This window comes from Diorhabda sublineata, chromosome 5 (assembly GCF_026230105.1).
Source record: "Diorhabda sublineata isolate icDioSubl1.1 chromosome 5, icDioSubl1.1, whole genome shotgun sequence".
Taxonomy (NCBI): Eukaryota; Metazoa; Arthropoda; class Insecta; order Coleoptera; family Chrysomelidae; genus Diorhabda; species Diorhabda sublineata.
In genome coordinates, this window is record NC_079478.1 from 34971862 (window position 1) to 34988925 (window position 17064).

At 32.6% G+C, this 17064-nt stretch overlaps 1 protein-coding gene across 1 annotated transcript in view; it reads left to right on the forward strand.

Annotated features, from left to right (window-relative positions):
- Nucleotides 1-9039, forward strand: part of LOC130444462 (netrin-1-like) — a 228205-nt gene extending 219166 nt beyond the window's left edge. The window contains exons 6-7 of the mRNA XM_056779586.1: nucleotides 2809-3001; nucleotides 3095-9039. Of these exons, the coding sequence (XP_056635564.1) occupies nucleotides 2809-3001; nucleotides 3095-3251 (350 nt within the window). The 3' untranslated portion in view covers nucleotides 3252-9039. The remainder of the gene's footprint in view (nucleotides 1-2808; nucleotides 3002-3094) is intronic.
- Nucleotides 9040-17064: the final 8025 nt, after the last annotated feature.

The following is a 17064-nucleotide window of genomic DNA, read 5'->3' on the forward strand; positions in this document are numbered from 1 at the left end:
TACAAATAAAACTAATCCACAACTACAAACAATTGTCGGTGAAGAATTTCATTAATCTTATTATTGTTTTTTGTTTTTGTTTTATTAGTTGGAATTAATTCCATATTTGTTTGAGTTTTCTACGTCTTCAAAGTTTTACCTTGCGAGTAAATAAAACTGAGCAATTATCAATCTGTGTTTTGATTCTCATCCATTCAACTTATCACAGCAATAGTAATAGGGCCGGATGTGGCCCGCGGGCCGTAGTTTCTCCAAAAGAACAGAATGTGGTTCAAACAAACAGAAAATCGGCATCCAAATATTCTAAGATGCAATAATTGGAACAAAAATTGTCGTCCGTTAAATAAATTATAAACTACGAGTCATATTTCATTTTTCATAAAAGACTTTTCATTGTCAGAAAGGCGAGGAAGTGTATTTCAAAAGACACAAAAAGTTTAAGTCAAAAGTGTTGGTATGATTGGTGGTCCTTCTTCAGCATACATTCATCCTTTTGGAAATTTTATTACCGCCAAAATATATGAAAAAGAGTGTGTTTGATCTAGATTAATACAATTCATAAAGAAAAACCATCCCGAAGCAAATTGTGTGCTTTGACAACTACTCATTTTGTGGATGTGGAAGCCTGGGTGATTATTCAGTTATATAATGTTACGAAATCATTTCCGCCCTGCAGCCGGTCCTGCTTGAATATAGTAGAAGTCTAAAATTCGGCGGAAACGCCGCCTTTGATGAAATATCGTTTGATCTTTGTTATTATAGCAAACGGTTTATTTATATTGTTTCTTTTGAATAATTTCTAGGAAGGTCTATTCATTTATTTGTGTTGTTTCTTCATTTTTCAAGATAATTGAGAATTACTTTGGGTTATATAAAGAGTTTAAGAAGCGGAGTTTAATTCAGTTTATAATAAATAGTCGTAGTGAACAGAATGAATTAGCGAAGTAATCGAAGAATTTAAATAATTTATTAAAGTGATAGTGATAAGTGAATTATTATAAATTAGTGTAGTGAATAGTATTTAAATAATTTAAGAACGTCTATGAATTAACCCCACGAATAGAAAAAGTGTAAATACATACGACTAATAATACAATAAAATGTGTGTAATTATAGTTTAGTAAGCATTGTTTCATAAAGCACAAATAATTGAATAAAAACAAACAGTTTGTACAAAATTTTTATTCCCACACTGTTATCTATAAAATGCATAATCACGTCTATATTTCAATGGAATTTTGAGAAGTTTAGATAAACAAAAACTTGAGTTTTTGCTAAAATATCTCAGCTCGTAAAATATGAGATGATCTCTCGTCACCACACCAGTGAATTCCAACGAAGCTATTACTGATATGGAGACATAAAGGTGACCGACATGATTATGATCTACGCGAATTGCCGTAAACAGTAGAAGCCAGTGACACTTGGACCTTATATTCTGACTAACAACAAGCGTTTAACAATAAATTTATTTATAAATTCTCTTCTTTGTTTTATTTGTTTTCTTTCATAATAAAATGTTTTGGTTTTGGTACTTCTGATTCTTCTATAGTAGATAAAAAAGTGCAATTTTCTTTTAAATGTTCCATTTTTCCATAAGGTATATTTAGAACATTGCGTCAACTTAATAAGTGCGTTTTTTTTCAAAATTTGAACATTTATTTAAGAAAAACATTTAGAATAGTATTATCCAAAGTATTGCCCATCTGAAGCTAAGACTTTTTCCAATCTTTCTGGTAATTTGTGGATCCCGTCCCAAAAGACATGCGCCGGATTCGCAGCCAAGGATGAATCAAGCCCGATTTTGATATCTTGCTTTGATGGTAACCGTTTTCCAGTGATAGCATTCTGCATCGACCGGAACAAATGGTAGTCAGAAGGGGAAAGGTCTAGGCTATAAGGCGGGTGAGGTAAAACTTCCCATCCACTGTTTTCCAAATATTTCTTAACTGGAATAGTAACATGAGGCCGAGCGTTGTCATGATGGAAAATTATTGCTTCGTGTCTGGTCGCATAATCTGGGCGTTTTTCGACTACTGCTCTCTTCAAAACGGATAAATTGTTTTCGGTAGTGTTCTCCATTGATGGTTTCACCCTTATTTAGCAGCTCATAATACAGCACACCCTTCTGTTCCCACCAAATTGAGAGCATTACCTTCGCGCCTTGGTTGGCCGGATTTTTTGATCTTGAGGTTGTCGTAAAGGATCACCAGTAATAATCCGATGCAAAAATGACTCCCTTCTGTGGCGTTCCAGCATCCAGCAGCATTTCGGACATGCAAAACCGCCTTTCGACGTCTCTCGGCTTGAGTTCATGTGGAACCCAATTTCCTTGCTTTCGAATATATCCAGCTGGTTTTAAACGTTTTGAAATGGCTGCTTGAAGATTCTGCGAGCTCTTCTTGTGTTTGGTAACAATCTTCATCGAGTAATGCATCCAGTTCTTCATCTACAAACTTTTTTGGACGCCCAGGACGTTCATCGTCATCCAAGCCAAAATCACCACTTTTAAATCGTGCAAATCACTTTTAGCAGGTTCGCTCAGCTAGAGCATATTCACCATAAACTTCAATCAAAATACGATGACTTTCTGCAGCATTTTTCGCCGACACGGTTTGTTTCGTTTTCTATGATACTAATTTGGTTTTCTACTCGGTTAAAATGTTTTCAAAACTGTTTCAATGTTATAAACAAATTATAAAGATGACTATGTCTATTTATATTTAATAAATCATGAGATTTTTTCACGAAAATAAATCATTTTGCTGCTCCTGCTGCGCCTAGATTAATAATAAAATAAATTTTTAGCTATCATGGCAAAAGTACTATCCCGAATCGATAATAACGAAGCTGAATATACAAAAGGTTGGGTGAGATTCATGATCAACGTCGAATTCATCTATAAAAAATCCAAAGAATCCAGAATAAGAAGAGGAACCATGCCCATGTTGGTACCTGCCGCTGATCTGGCTTGTAAATGTCCCAAAATCAAATCCAACAAGTGAGTATCAAATACAAAACATTTTTCTATTTACTACACCAAAAAAACGGCCAAAATTTTAGTAATACTACCCACTCATATTTTACGTTTTAGATCATATCTATTCCTAGGAAGAGAACGAGACGATTCTCCCGGAGGAATAGTGACGGGAAGTTTAGGAGTAACTCAAAGGTCTATAGTCATTGAATGGAAAGACGAGTGGGATCAACGGATGCGTCGATTCCGTCGCCGAGCTCGAAAATGCAAATGAACTACCAACCCATCAAAAACGATATTCAAATAATTAGTTTTAATGAGAAAATAGTACGTCTGAGAGTAAAAAGACCATCACATGACGTGGCGCAGTTAATAGGATACGCGTTAACGTCATTTAGCTTTATCGAATATTTATTGATTGTATCCAAGTTGTCTTCTGATTCTCAGACTCGATTTTTTGATTCACTCAAGGATCACTTGGGGTTGTTTCTATTCCTTAACTATAACGTGTCATGATTTGTATGGAAATAGATCTTTTTAATGCTGGTAGGTTAACTGTGATTTTTCAGTATTTGATTTTTTTAATTATATCTATCTAAGATAATCATCATCTACAAAAAAATATTAATAAGGTAAATTAGTAAGGACAGGTTCTAAAATCAAATTCCCATTAACAAAATACAGTTATTCAGCGCGATCATGGAACTGTGCACTGTGCTCCATTTCTATGGTGGAAACCTTGAAAAAGAAATAGTTTCAGTTTCAGTAATTGATTTAGAATTGACAAAAACTGACTCCAGTTGTTAATATTGACCATTAGTCCAACTTGGCCCGTTTTTGATCAAAAATAAATGTCGAGGTCCTTTTTGAACACCTTCAAGAAGAGCGTGCCAAGGAATTGATGCCTATGTACAGATTCATATAACAGAGCAGATGTTCATTTACCTCACAGATTCCTTGACAGAAGTAAAAGGTATCAACGGGAGCTTTTCCCGTTTTCCACTCAGGAAACATTCGACCATGAGTATGCTCGACATTTCTTTTCAATTCTAGTGATAGAGTCCAATCTCCCATTTGTCAATTTATTATCATAAATCCCATCATTCAATCATGGTCGATAGTGTATTTCAGTCATACTGAACAGTTTAATCGAAACTATAGTATTTGAAAATAAATAGTTATCACATTCTTCTGAGGAATCTGTTATCATTTTTGCTTCAATGGATTTTTGGTACAAAACTTTCGAAATTCCAAAAGAATATTGATTCTAATTCTGAGACGAAATGACATGTTCCCTCTGGATGCTTCTTGCCTCCAAACAGTTGAGCTTCTACATTGTTTTTCATCCAAACAATTGACCTGCTATATCTTCACCAAAATTTCCATTGGTTTTCGAACCAGCATCCAAAATCTATAGCTGAATTGCTTCTTAAAGATTTCAAACACGTCATTTACACCAACTGATACTTCCTATGATGAAACCACATATTTTTCTTTGTTTTTCTTGTAGGACAAAATAATTATTTGAGTGTATACGTTTTCGAGAGTAGATTGAACCCATTTGAATTTGCCACAGATGTCGTGACGTAATTTCTACTACTTAATTTGACTGAATTCGAATCTGGAAGCTAATAGTTTATCATGGTCCTTCTCATTCCAACCAAGCCGAACTAATCCACCTAAAGAAGCTCAAAGTCTATAAGAACTTCAGCCTGAAGCAAATAGTGGTGCATCAGGTCAATATACCAAGAGTTGAACGATGTACGACACCGCTAGGAGAAGCTGCGAAGAGCTAAGGACCTCTCTACATCCATTTAAGCGATTTAACAGATTACACCAGGCATTAAAGATTTAGATAGACCAAGATCATGGACGACATCGCTTGGAGATATTTCGAATCAGTTAGAACAAAATTAACACCCAAGACAAGATCAGTCTGAAGCAAATTATGATGCTTCAGGTCAAACAACCGAGATTTGGACCAAAAGATTATGGACGACATCATTAGGAGAAACTTGAAAGAGCTAAGGATCTACCTAAACAAGAAATCAGCTGGACCAAGACCTACAGTGAATATCCCAATAACATAAATCACTTATTAAAACGTATGGTAATAATTGAAGATTGCTTGAGCAACGTTAACAACTATATCCAATCTTTTCACTCTACTCCTATTTTTTATGATGAAAAATCTAATTGATTCTTGTCATCTTCTACCCACAGTAATTTGGTTCCATCAAGAAACTATTCAAACTGATTTAGTATGTCTAAAATAGTTACAAGCTACTGGGTCGAATTGTTTTTAAATAGAACACCCTATAACTCGTTTAGGAGCCACTTTCAATCTAAGAGAATCTTTGAGCTGAAGATACAGAGTTGAAATTATCAGTAAGACTCTGTTTGAAAAAAATATCACGTTGATGGTATCTAAAACTGACTGGAAAACACCTGTTATATAGATAAAATGGATCAGATAACCTTTCAAAAAATTTGTAAAACATTCACGTTAGAATAATAATAAATTTTCCTCCTACTAATCTACCTTATTAACAACTTGTTTCAGATTACCTTAAAGTCGATAACATTATTAAAACCACATAGAATTTTAGATAATTAAGGTTAGCTTTTCGATATATACATTAGATTAGATGTAATCAGAATGTTCCTTATAAAGTGATCACCATTAACGAAAATAATGAACCAGTTTCCAAGATAGAAATCATTTAGAAAGTACTTGAAATTAACTTCACAGGAGATGTATTGAAAGTGAGGTTATGTTTGTTAAGGAAATAAACGTATTTTGATTACATCTGAAGATAATTGAGAAAAATATCCAAAAAATGTCATATTTAATAACAAAAATATGAGTTGAAATCATTATCAGTAATTTCAGTTGTTTATAATTTAATATATTTAGCAAAAAATGTTTGTAAATATCGTTTTTGGTACCTACACTTTTCTGATAACAATCAGAAAACCTAACCTATTAGGTAGGCAACTATTCATGCATTCAAACTGCTTAACCTCATTATTAGTCCACATTTCTTATGGATCTAATGCCTGTTTAAAATGGCTAATTTCTTTCTTAATTGAAGTGTGATTTAGATAGTTTATAAATAAATGTGTGATTGTCAAATTCAATTAACATCGCACTAATCAAAAAACAATTTTAAAAAACTAAATGTTCGGGTGTGATTGAAAACTTATACAACTCCTACAATTACGAGCTTGTTAATTCATTATAACACTTCTGGATAGTGTGGTACTTTATTAGGTTCATAAGCGTGGATAAAACATTATAATTATACGGGGTATTGTCAAAAATACCACATTCAATACACCTTTTGAGTGGCTTAAATCGATATCTATAATTTTATACAAAATGTTCGTACTATACTGATAGATATTTTCCTGTACTTCAATACTTATTTGTTCGCAATTTACGAGCCTAGTATAACAAACTAAAAATAAAATTAGTCAGCTTCATACCCGTAAATAAAAACATTTCAAACTAAGCGCCAATTGCAGAAATATTTGATCTGATGTGAGAGATTTTGATGGTAAGAATATATGTCTCTTTTAAAAATAAAAAAAAACAAATGCTTCATGAGAATTTTTGGAAATATCGACTTAATAAAGAAGATTGTGGTTCATTGAAAGTCTATTTATACTGATAGGCATTTGAAAATCACTTTCCAATAGTATCCTGGCTAAAAAAAATATTCATCTCACTCATAACTTTTTATTTTATCAAGAAATAACCATTTTTGAGAAAAAATGAGACTAGATATGTCAAAAAAATATCTTTATATGAAATGTACAGGGTCAAAGTGAATCTTCAAACTCAAACAGATTCATAAGATTTCGTGTCACTTTAATTATAATTAATCAAGTTTTCCCATTCCCAAATGATTTCAAATATTGATGTAATGATGAGTATATCATATTTAAACACAGTTACACAAAATGTTTGAATAAAATCACATTCCTGTACTTCAAAGTTTGTTCTTTTTACTAGTGTAACAAGCTAAACATGAAATTAGTCATTATGCATACATAAAAATATTCAAAACTAAGCGCCAACGGTGGAGAGTTGATTTGAGAGATTTTTATGGTAATACCACTAAAAAATTTAATATACAGCTCTCTTTTTCTCGAATCTGATATACATGCAGAATATAGCTCACGCTCCTCCACGTCCGCATATTTAAATGTTAAATTATGACTCATAATACTTGGATAATAGCATTTTCCACTGTTAAGTCAAATATGGGTTACTATAATCCACTGTAAACTGTCTGTTAGTGCTTAAAGACCTGCCATTATATTTCCAACGACAGTTTTCAGGTTTCTTGTGTCAACATATAGTATTATTTTGATATTGGTGTTCTAATTTTTCATATTCAATCAACCCATAAATAATTTTGGATATTTTTTTCTGGAAACAAAAATTTTTATTGTTACGTAATAATTTGTATAATAAATGCACTGTACCAAATGCATTTTTATATTGTATGTTATATAACATTTTACCTAAGACAATTTGTAATTATTTTTTATTTTGTACATAACATTTTTTTAATCACATAATCCATTAGTCGTGATTTATTTATTGTGTGTATAACAAAAAATTTAAGATTAAACAAATGATTGTTATTGAATGGATGGTTTTAGTTTTGTATATTTTGTATATTTTTTATTTTATTTTCTATTATTATGTTATCAAGAGCCCTATTTATTTTTATAACAATAATATACAAGTTGTTTTCTAACATATAAAAATTCTCCAGAATTATGATAGATGTCACCTTGGTCCTTTAGCCCTTCCATAAATGTTTTTATTGTCTATGGTATTTGTATTTGTCAAAATTTATCATTATCATTTTATTTACTATGATTCTATTGGAAATTATCACTTTTAACCCCTTTTGTAAAAAGAGATGTCATAATATAATTTCGTAGACAATTAGATAAAAATTACAGCGCGGCAACGGTGTAAAACATCTGTCACATTATTTTTTACAAAGAACGTTCAAGATTTATGAGTATTTCAAAGTACTTTAAGCAGTACTATCTATATATAACTTCTGGCTTTGATTGTCTCCAAAAGAGTTTAAAAATTCTATTGAAAGTAGAAAACTCCTCCTCCCAGTCATCTTCAATTAGAAAACGAAGAAGAAGTTGATCTTTCACAACAACAGGAACACAGAAGAGTACGTGAATAAAAGATGAGAAGGAGACAAACAAACATAAATTGAGAAAGTAAAAAACAAATAAAAAATTAAGATACAAGCTAAGGTCAGGTATTATTTGATACTCGTTCAAAATTAGGGTTAAATAACCTATTATGTAAGAAAAAATTAATGTTTTGATGTTTGTACAAGTCATAAATGAGATTATGAAGTATAATTATCAAAATTTTGCATCAGGAGCTTAATAGACACATAAAATTGCAACTCAAGGACATACCAAGGATTTGTTTGGAAAAAAGGATCCTATAGGTTTCAAGATTCTCTCAAAGCAAGTGATTAGGAAGGGCAACTCTACCACTTCAACACAACTTGTATATTTTGATGAATGAATGTGTGATGAATGATGTGAGTTTACTAGAAATTGTACAGTATTATCAGTATCTTATTAAGGAAATAAAAGTGTATTTCATATTTATTGTGTTATTCAAATAATAAGCTGAAAACGCCCATTTCCGATCTATTTAAAATATTATTTCAAGAACAGTGTAATTCAATTAGAATTTAATATTTTTAATAAGGTTAAAAATGGGCTTTGAAACTGAAAATTCTGTATTGAATTACTTATTCCGATGACCATAATACCAATAATTTGGTTTTTAATTGAATTCATATAAATTTAATAGGAATTTCAGTTTATTGATAAAACTATATCTAGTTCCTAGAAATCATTTTAAGGATATGAATGTTTAAAATTAATAGACCTCAAAAGTAACCCTAGATCTAGTTTCTGTGTTGTCAACATATCAAACTGTAATGTGCTTCGAATCTCAGCTATGTTGGATAAAAAATAAATCTTACATTTAAACTTCATACTTTTTTATTTATTCATAATCTCCCTTTCATTTTGAACTATTCGAAAGAATGTTTACCACAAGCTAACATTCAAAATGATCAAGTATCTAAGTACAGTTAATCAATTTTAAGTTGAAAAAAGCTCCCAAAATGAAGCTTAATGAAGAACTTAAAATTTCCTACAGATCCATGCAAAGGGGCTAGAATCCATCTCCATAATGACAGATTCAGTATTTGGAAAATAAAAAACGTGTAAAAAGTGATTAACTCAAATCAACTCACTTTACTTTTAACAAAATAATTATTTTTATCACACCTCGTAGTCAAAATAAAATAGAAACAGGAGTGTTTACTGAAGATAATCATTTGGCTCATCAGTGGTTGGATCTTCAATAGTCAGCAGGTTTGCTTGCTCAGCATCCCGAAACAAATTGAAACAGGACGCTGTTTGTCCAGTATTTCACTTTCTCGAGTAACAAAATTTAAAAAATTTGGATCATCTTGATATTGAAAGATGTATGAGGAATTTTCCATTGTAAGGGACATATAACAGAACAGAAAGAAATCGATGTTGGTTCTAGTTTGAGAAGAGCACTGCCGATCTACTAAATATATTTAAGCTTGTGAAAATAATATTCTCATACATGACGTTTTAAAGTAAAAATCGTAGCTCTATAGAAAATGAATAAACTGTATTTTGTGTTGCCTAATCACCAGTGAAAAACTTTCACATATATTAACTTGCTGCGTTTTATGAAAAATATTACAGGATTTCAGGAATATTTTCTATTAGTAGTCACTTAAATAACAAAAGTCTCAGTCCAAATATTCAATAATCCAAATTATTCATAATGAAAATAAATAATTTCTACTTTTATTCATTAGAATAAGTGGCGTCCTCTATTTTCTTTTGGAAACAGTACTGGGAGACTAGAGGACGTAATATTACAGTTTACTATAATTTCTGTGACTTAAATAAAACGATTAAAATCTATTTCAAGTATTTTAGACTTAAAAATCTCAGTAATTAAATTTTTTATGATTTGTAGCTCTTGATATTTCAAAATATATTGAGAATAAAGAGGTTACCCTCCATAAACGCAAACTATCGGTACACAAGTATCACTTCAACTAAAAAAACTTTGTGAACTGTTATAACTTTCGATAAATGATTGAATTTACGGAATTTAGAAAAAAAATTGTTAATAATCATAAATCAAGATAAATAATATATTTAAATCTATTAATAAGTCATTAGCGCCATCTACTTTACAGTAGATGCACTAATACAGAGTGTATTTGAAATTGCTATTTTTTCATAATTTCACCGATTTAGTTGTGACGTATTAGTGAAGATGGCGCAGCAGAAGTCTATTTCGAAAATATACGAGGGGTATATACGAACTTTATTACCTAATAGAAAAATAATTTTTTGATAAAGCAAGTTATTTTTTAAAGTCGAAAAGTCTATTATGAGGAGCTTTTCCTGAGCTGTTTATCTAATCTCATATATTCTTTGTTAGTTTTTTTATTATTTTAATGTGACATAGATGTCGTTGTTTATTTTTGTCCATTCCTCGTATCTCGAATATGTGGGTAGATATAGATAAATTTGATTGTTTTGAACAAAATAAGTTATTATTATGATTATAATTTGGTCTCATTTTATTACAATGTGAGACAATCTGCGTCCTACGCTAAACGTAAATTTGGTCATTGTTCTATAGATCATTATATCTAAATTACAACCTCAATAAATTCAATGATTATATTGTAAACTATAATCACTACCCCATTATTTGAATTAAGAATATCCAGTTATAAACTTTCTTATCTATACTAATTATAGAATGAATTAAAGAGATATAAGTTTTGAATTATTTTAGTAAATACATTCTATTGAAGTAATTTTTACTGGAAATCTATGTTTTCGGAAGACATTACGCTCACGTACATGCAAAAGGAGTACAATCAGACTCTACACCATCATTTGCGATCGTAAACTTTTGGACAGCTGTATTAGAATCAGCTTGATTGCCAACGATCGTTCGAGGCGGCCAAAAACTGCGACAACCATCAAGATCATCGACAAATTTCACTAAAAAGTACCGGAAACCCTTGGATTCAGACTGAATTTTGCGTGTGCAAACTATTCGATCGTATTTGCTCACTATGAACCCAAAGGGCATTCTAATGATTATAGGTGTTGTTAACGCAGTTCTGGCCAAAAACAGTCGAGTGGATTACAAAGGGCGATCTGCTCCTAAAAAGATTAAGACCGTTTCATTGCCCGGAAAAGTCATTGCGCCGATTAGGGATAGTTAATAAAATTTCTGGAAGATGTGTATAGACTTAGGAGACTGAAAAATGAAAATCATTGTGAAAAAACCGCTTGTTTCTTCTTTAGGTCTGAAACTTTCAAGACAACTCTCTTAAGGTTATAATTTTCTCTCAACAAACATGTAGATTGGCCTCGAACAGAAAAACGTTATGAGCCAGATTGGATATAAACCTCCTAGAAAGAGCTTAACAACGCCCATTTTAGCTACGATCTTTCTGAGTTTCGAATATACATACATAGACGTGTAGAATATAGATTTCGTATAATACAGAATACAATTTCTGTCGAAGCTTGTAGATGTAGTTGGAAGGGTATGCGCATACATCTGAGCTGGTGCATTGTCTTGATGAAACAACACTTTCTTCAAAGCCGAATGCGACTGTTTTCGATGGATCTCTTCGCAATAAGTTCGCATAATAATCGCCGTTGATAGTTTTTCCTTTCTCAAGATAATCAATAGATATTATCTCAAAAAACCGACACCACGACTTTGCCAGCAGATGGAACGGTCTTTGCCTTCTTTGGAGCCGGTTCTCCTCTTCAGCCCATCGTTTTTATTGTTCCTTTGTTTCGGGTGTGAAGTGATAGACCCGCGTTTCATTCATGGCTACGAAACGGTGCCGAAATTATGTTAAACATTGTCAAACGCTCGATGGAAATATCTTCACAACGCTGTTTTTGTTCCACCTAGTGTAGAATCTAGTTCAACTTTTATACTGGTATAAGGCATTTCAAATAAAAGTATATTTACAAATTCATTCACTATTAACTTCAATCTGTTCGGAAGGAATCACTTTACAACGTGTAAAATGATGATACAGGGTCTTAAATCTCCACTTTCTTAATTATAAACATTTCAAATTTATGCGAAAGCTTTTATCGATAAGAGTGGGACCGCTTTAAAATATGTTAAAATTGTCATTCCTCTTGGCCAATCATTCTGGAGATAGATAAAGATTAGGTTGTATTCTTGGAGGGGCATTAAATTTCTTCTGGTTTTACTAGATTTTATATTTCAAATCTAATCAGATCCTCTATATATTTTCTTATGAAAAGATATTTTTTCGCCATCTTGTATAAAACAAAGACCTAATTTCGAATACAGAGATCACGTCCGGACGTACATACACACACATAGATATTACGTTTCGGTTTCCAAACGATAATTGTCAGGTATACTGTTGGTCACTCGCCATCATCAGGTCACTGTCTATTTGCGGTGTTTTATAAGTTACAGTAAACTCTATGGGTGGGGTAATGGACACTGAAGAACACCGAATGCTTCTATCGCGTGGGAAATGCACAGTAGTGGTTCGAAATACCTCTCACTTCTCCGCACACATACGTAGACGACGGTGACCATACCTCACTCACCGCCTCTGCTTCACAAAATAATCCAGTCACTGAGAACGTTTAATAAGGATACGATACGAAAATTTATGATATTTCAAAATAAATTCGGTATTTTATACTATTTCTAAACCGAAATTAATAACGGAGGAAGCTTTCTATACCGACACGTCAAAGTTATATCCAAGAAAAACTAATTTATGATAAGTTATAGCTTAACATTCACAACGTGGTTAAGTTTGTAGCATGATTTGTTATCCAGGCAACTTAATCTAACAATATAATAATTGGATGTTCGTTAAAAACGCTATAATTTGACTGTGCTTCTGTATGGAATGGAAACATACAATTGGACATAACCTAACCTAACCTAACCTAACCTAACCTAACCTAACCTAGCATTGTAAACAATGAACTGCGTGGATAAAATTTACTAGGTAGCACAAAAAACTAATAAAAGAATATTAAGAACAGCCAATAACCAAGTAGAAAAAAAACGCTCGCGGAAAAATGTCTCTAGTAAAAATCGGTGGCGTTCATACTTGTTTTGAATTTAGCATCTCGGTAAAGAAAAAATATTAAACGAAAAGGAATCTCGAACGATGAAGAAGGGTTATAATTAACAGTAAAGAAAATACAAGATTCGTGATCAATATTTAGTGTTCCTTCCTTTGGCCCTAATACCAACTTCCAATCGCTTTTTCATGGATCGAATTAATTTTTTTTTTTTTTTTTGATCGATCCTATTTGATAGTATACCATTCCTCAGTGAGCGCTGTTTTGAGGACCGATTCCGTGGATTATGCAGGATTTATAGCACGAACTTATTTTTTCATAAAAACGCTCGATAGAATTTAAGTCAGAGCTGCGCGATTCCAATCCATATCTGCAATTTCGACGTCCTGCAAATACTGTGTATTGGAGTATGTGGACGGGCATAGTTTTACATTAAGATGAAGTTTTCGCTAATTAAACTCAATTTTTTTCTATGTATTGGTTCGTCGTGAATCCTCTCTCTTCCCTGCCAGTTTTAATAAAAATCTCGATAGATGCCTGCCCAAACCATCCAGGAATCTCCTCCACGTTTTCTTTTATGCAACACTTCACAAATCTTTCTTCTGGTCTTTTGTAGAATCATTATCTTCTATCGCTACCATGCAGGTATATTCTTCTTTCCTTGGAGCCCCATTCTTCATCATTTCAATTAACGTGTTCTCTGACAAATCGTAGACAGGCTTCTCTGTAGTATGGGGTTAATTTGGGGTCATTAGCTAACCTTTTTGACTCAAGGTTAGCTGTCTTAAGTCTTCTTCTGATTGCTCAGCCCCTTACAGCCACTCCTCGTGCTTATCTAAGCTCTTGTTGTACTTGAACACCAATGATAACTCGATTTCTCACCGATTTGCTGACAATTATTGCGGGGGTATCGCTTGAGGTGAATTTTTTGTTGGTCATCATTACCAGGGTTAATTTGGTAAGTCAGTACTCTATATGTACACTTTCCAGAGATTAAAATTCATTATTTTTCACGTCAGAATGGGTTTTTTGAATGATACGTAGGAATATCCATTAAAAATAGTTAAAAATAACATTTGGTTTAGTTTGAACCGCAGTAACTTGTCGAGAGATATTTCTAATTGGGCGACAAATACCATTTTTTGTCTTTCATCTTTCTGCAGGTCCAAGTGGTTACACTTTATGAGTGGATATGTGAACCTACGAAATAATTCGATGAACTTTTGAATGTTTTTGGGTTCTAACACGACGATGAAGCTGTTCATTTATGGTTCCAACTAAACTCGTATCGTTTGAGGCATCAAACCAAAATGATTAAAGCTTAAGAAAAAAAAGCCATTTTTGAAATACTGAAACAAGTTGTGCCTTAGTAAAACCTTTTAGTGTATCAATCGCAGAATGTACTCATGAAGAATAAACTTCATCTGTGGTCTAAAAGTGCTGCATTGTTGGCCCAGGATATGGTACCACAAAACCATTAAAAAGTCCTGAAATGGATCTATTTTTTTTTAATTTGGGCCAGAAATGAATCGTTTCTAATCAATTTTCGATAGTACGAAGACCTCGTTGATCAGAATTGAATTTTAACTCAAATCACTGGTCTAAATGGAACCATATAATACCATAGAAAATATTTCTAACTCTTCTGATTCACAATCGGCACTCTGCGGTTGCATAAACATAATTATTATAATAATAATTATAATTATGGTCTCTATTTGACCAAAGAAAAAATTGGTTGTTTAAGGAAATGTGCTGTTTATGCGTAGGAAGGAGATTTATAGATGTTAACATCAATTTTTTTTAAATAATCGTTTGTTTAATATTGTTGCACAACTTTATGAATTAATGAAGAATATATCAATAACTTGTGATATGTTTTGTTGCAGTATGGGAGGTAATTATTTCTATAATATAAATTACAATACATGGAATTATAGATTGTTGTAATTGTAAGTAATTTTTCAATAACGGGGTTGATAAATATTTAAATCGAAGCTGTGGAAATATATAAATCGATTGTTTGTTGAAAAAGAAACAGTTTTTAATTGTTTATCTCTATAATTACTTAGAAAACAATTAATTTTAATTAAATACTATTAGATTCATAATAAATTATTTATTACAGTGAAAAATTCAACTTTATTCACTCTTTATCTCACTTTTGATACCATCAAAGTATTTTCCATACAAAAGAGATCACTACTATAGATTTTTTAAGTCGAGAAAACCATTAGCAATGAGGAAAAAATAGGTAAAGAGAAAAAGAAAGAAAGGATCATCTCTAAGACGGTCTATAATTCTGTGGATCGTACAAACTGGTGCAGCAGATAGAGTAGGACAAAAGAGAGCTGACTAATCACACCAGAGAAGACTACGTCAGGAATTTGAGACCTAGAAACAACTGGACCACAACGAGCAGAAGAAATAAAAAGATATTATAGAAAAAAGAAATAAAGATCATCTCTGAGACGGTCTACAATTTTGTGGATCTTACAAATTGGTGCAGCAGATAGAGTAGGACAAAAGAGAACTGATTAATCACACCAGAGAAGACTACGTTAGGAATTTGAGACCTAGAAACAACTGGACCACAACCAGCAGAAGAAATAAAAAGATAAAAAGAGAAAAGAAATAAGGATCATCTCTAAGACGGTCTACAATTCTGTGGATCGTACAAACTGATGCTGCAGATAGAGTAGGACAAAAGAGAGCTGACTAATCACACCAGAGAAGACTACGTCAGGAATTTGAGACCTAGAAACAACTGGACCACAACGAGCAGAAGAAATAAAAAGATATTATAGAAAAAAGAAATAAAGATCATCTCTGAGACGGTCTACAATTTTGTGGATCTTACAAATTGGTGCAGCAGATAGAGTAGGACAAAAGAGAACTGATTAATCACACCAGAGAAGACTACGTTAGGAATTTGAGACCTAGAAACAACTGGACCACAACCAGCAGAAGAAATAAAAAGATAAAAAGAGAAAAGAAATAAGGATCATCTCTAAGACGGTCTACAATTCTGTGGATCGTACAAACTGATGCTGCAGATAGAGTAGGACAAAAGAGAGCTGACTAATCACACCAGAGAAGACTACGTCAGGAATTTGAGACCTAGAAACAACTGGACCACAACGAGCAGAAGAAATAAAAAGATATTATAGAAAAAAGAAATAAAGATCATCTCTGAGACGGTCTACAATTTTGTGGATCTTACAAATTGGTGCAGCAGATAGAGTAGGACAAAAGAGAACTGATTAATCACACCAGAGAAGACTACGTTAGGAATTTGAGACCTAGAAACAACTGGACCACAACCAGCAGAAGAAATAAAAAGATAAAAAGAGAAAAGAAATAAGGATCATCTCTAAGACGGTCTACAATTCTGTGGATCGTACAAACTGATGCTGCAGATAGAGTAGGACAAAAGAGAGCTGACTAATCACACCAGAGAAGACTACGTCAGGAATTTGAGACCTAGAAACAACTGGACCACAACGAGCAGAAGAAATAAAAAGATATTATAGAAAAAAGAAATAAAGATCATCTCTGAGACGGTCTACAATTTTGTGGATCTTACAAATTGGTGCAGCAGATAGAGTAGGACAAAAGAGAACTGATTAATCACACCAGAGAAGACTACGTTAGGAATTTGAGACCTAGAAACAACTGGACCACAACCAGCAGAAGAAATAAAAAGATAAAAAGAGAAAAGAAATAAGGATCATCTCTAAGACGGTCTACAATTCTGTGGATCGTACAAACTGATGCTGCAGATAGAGTAGGATAAAAGAGAACTGACTAATCACACCAGAGAAGACTGCGTCAGG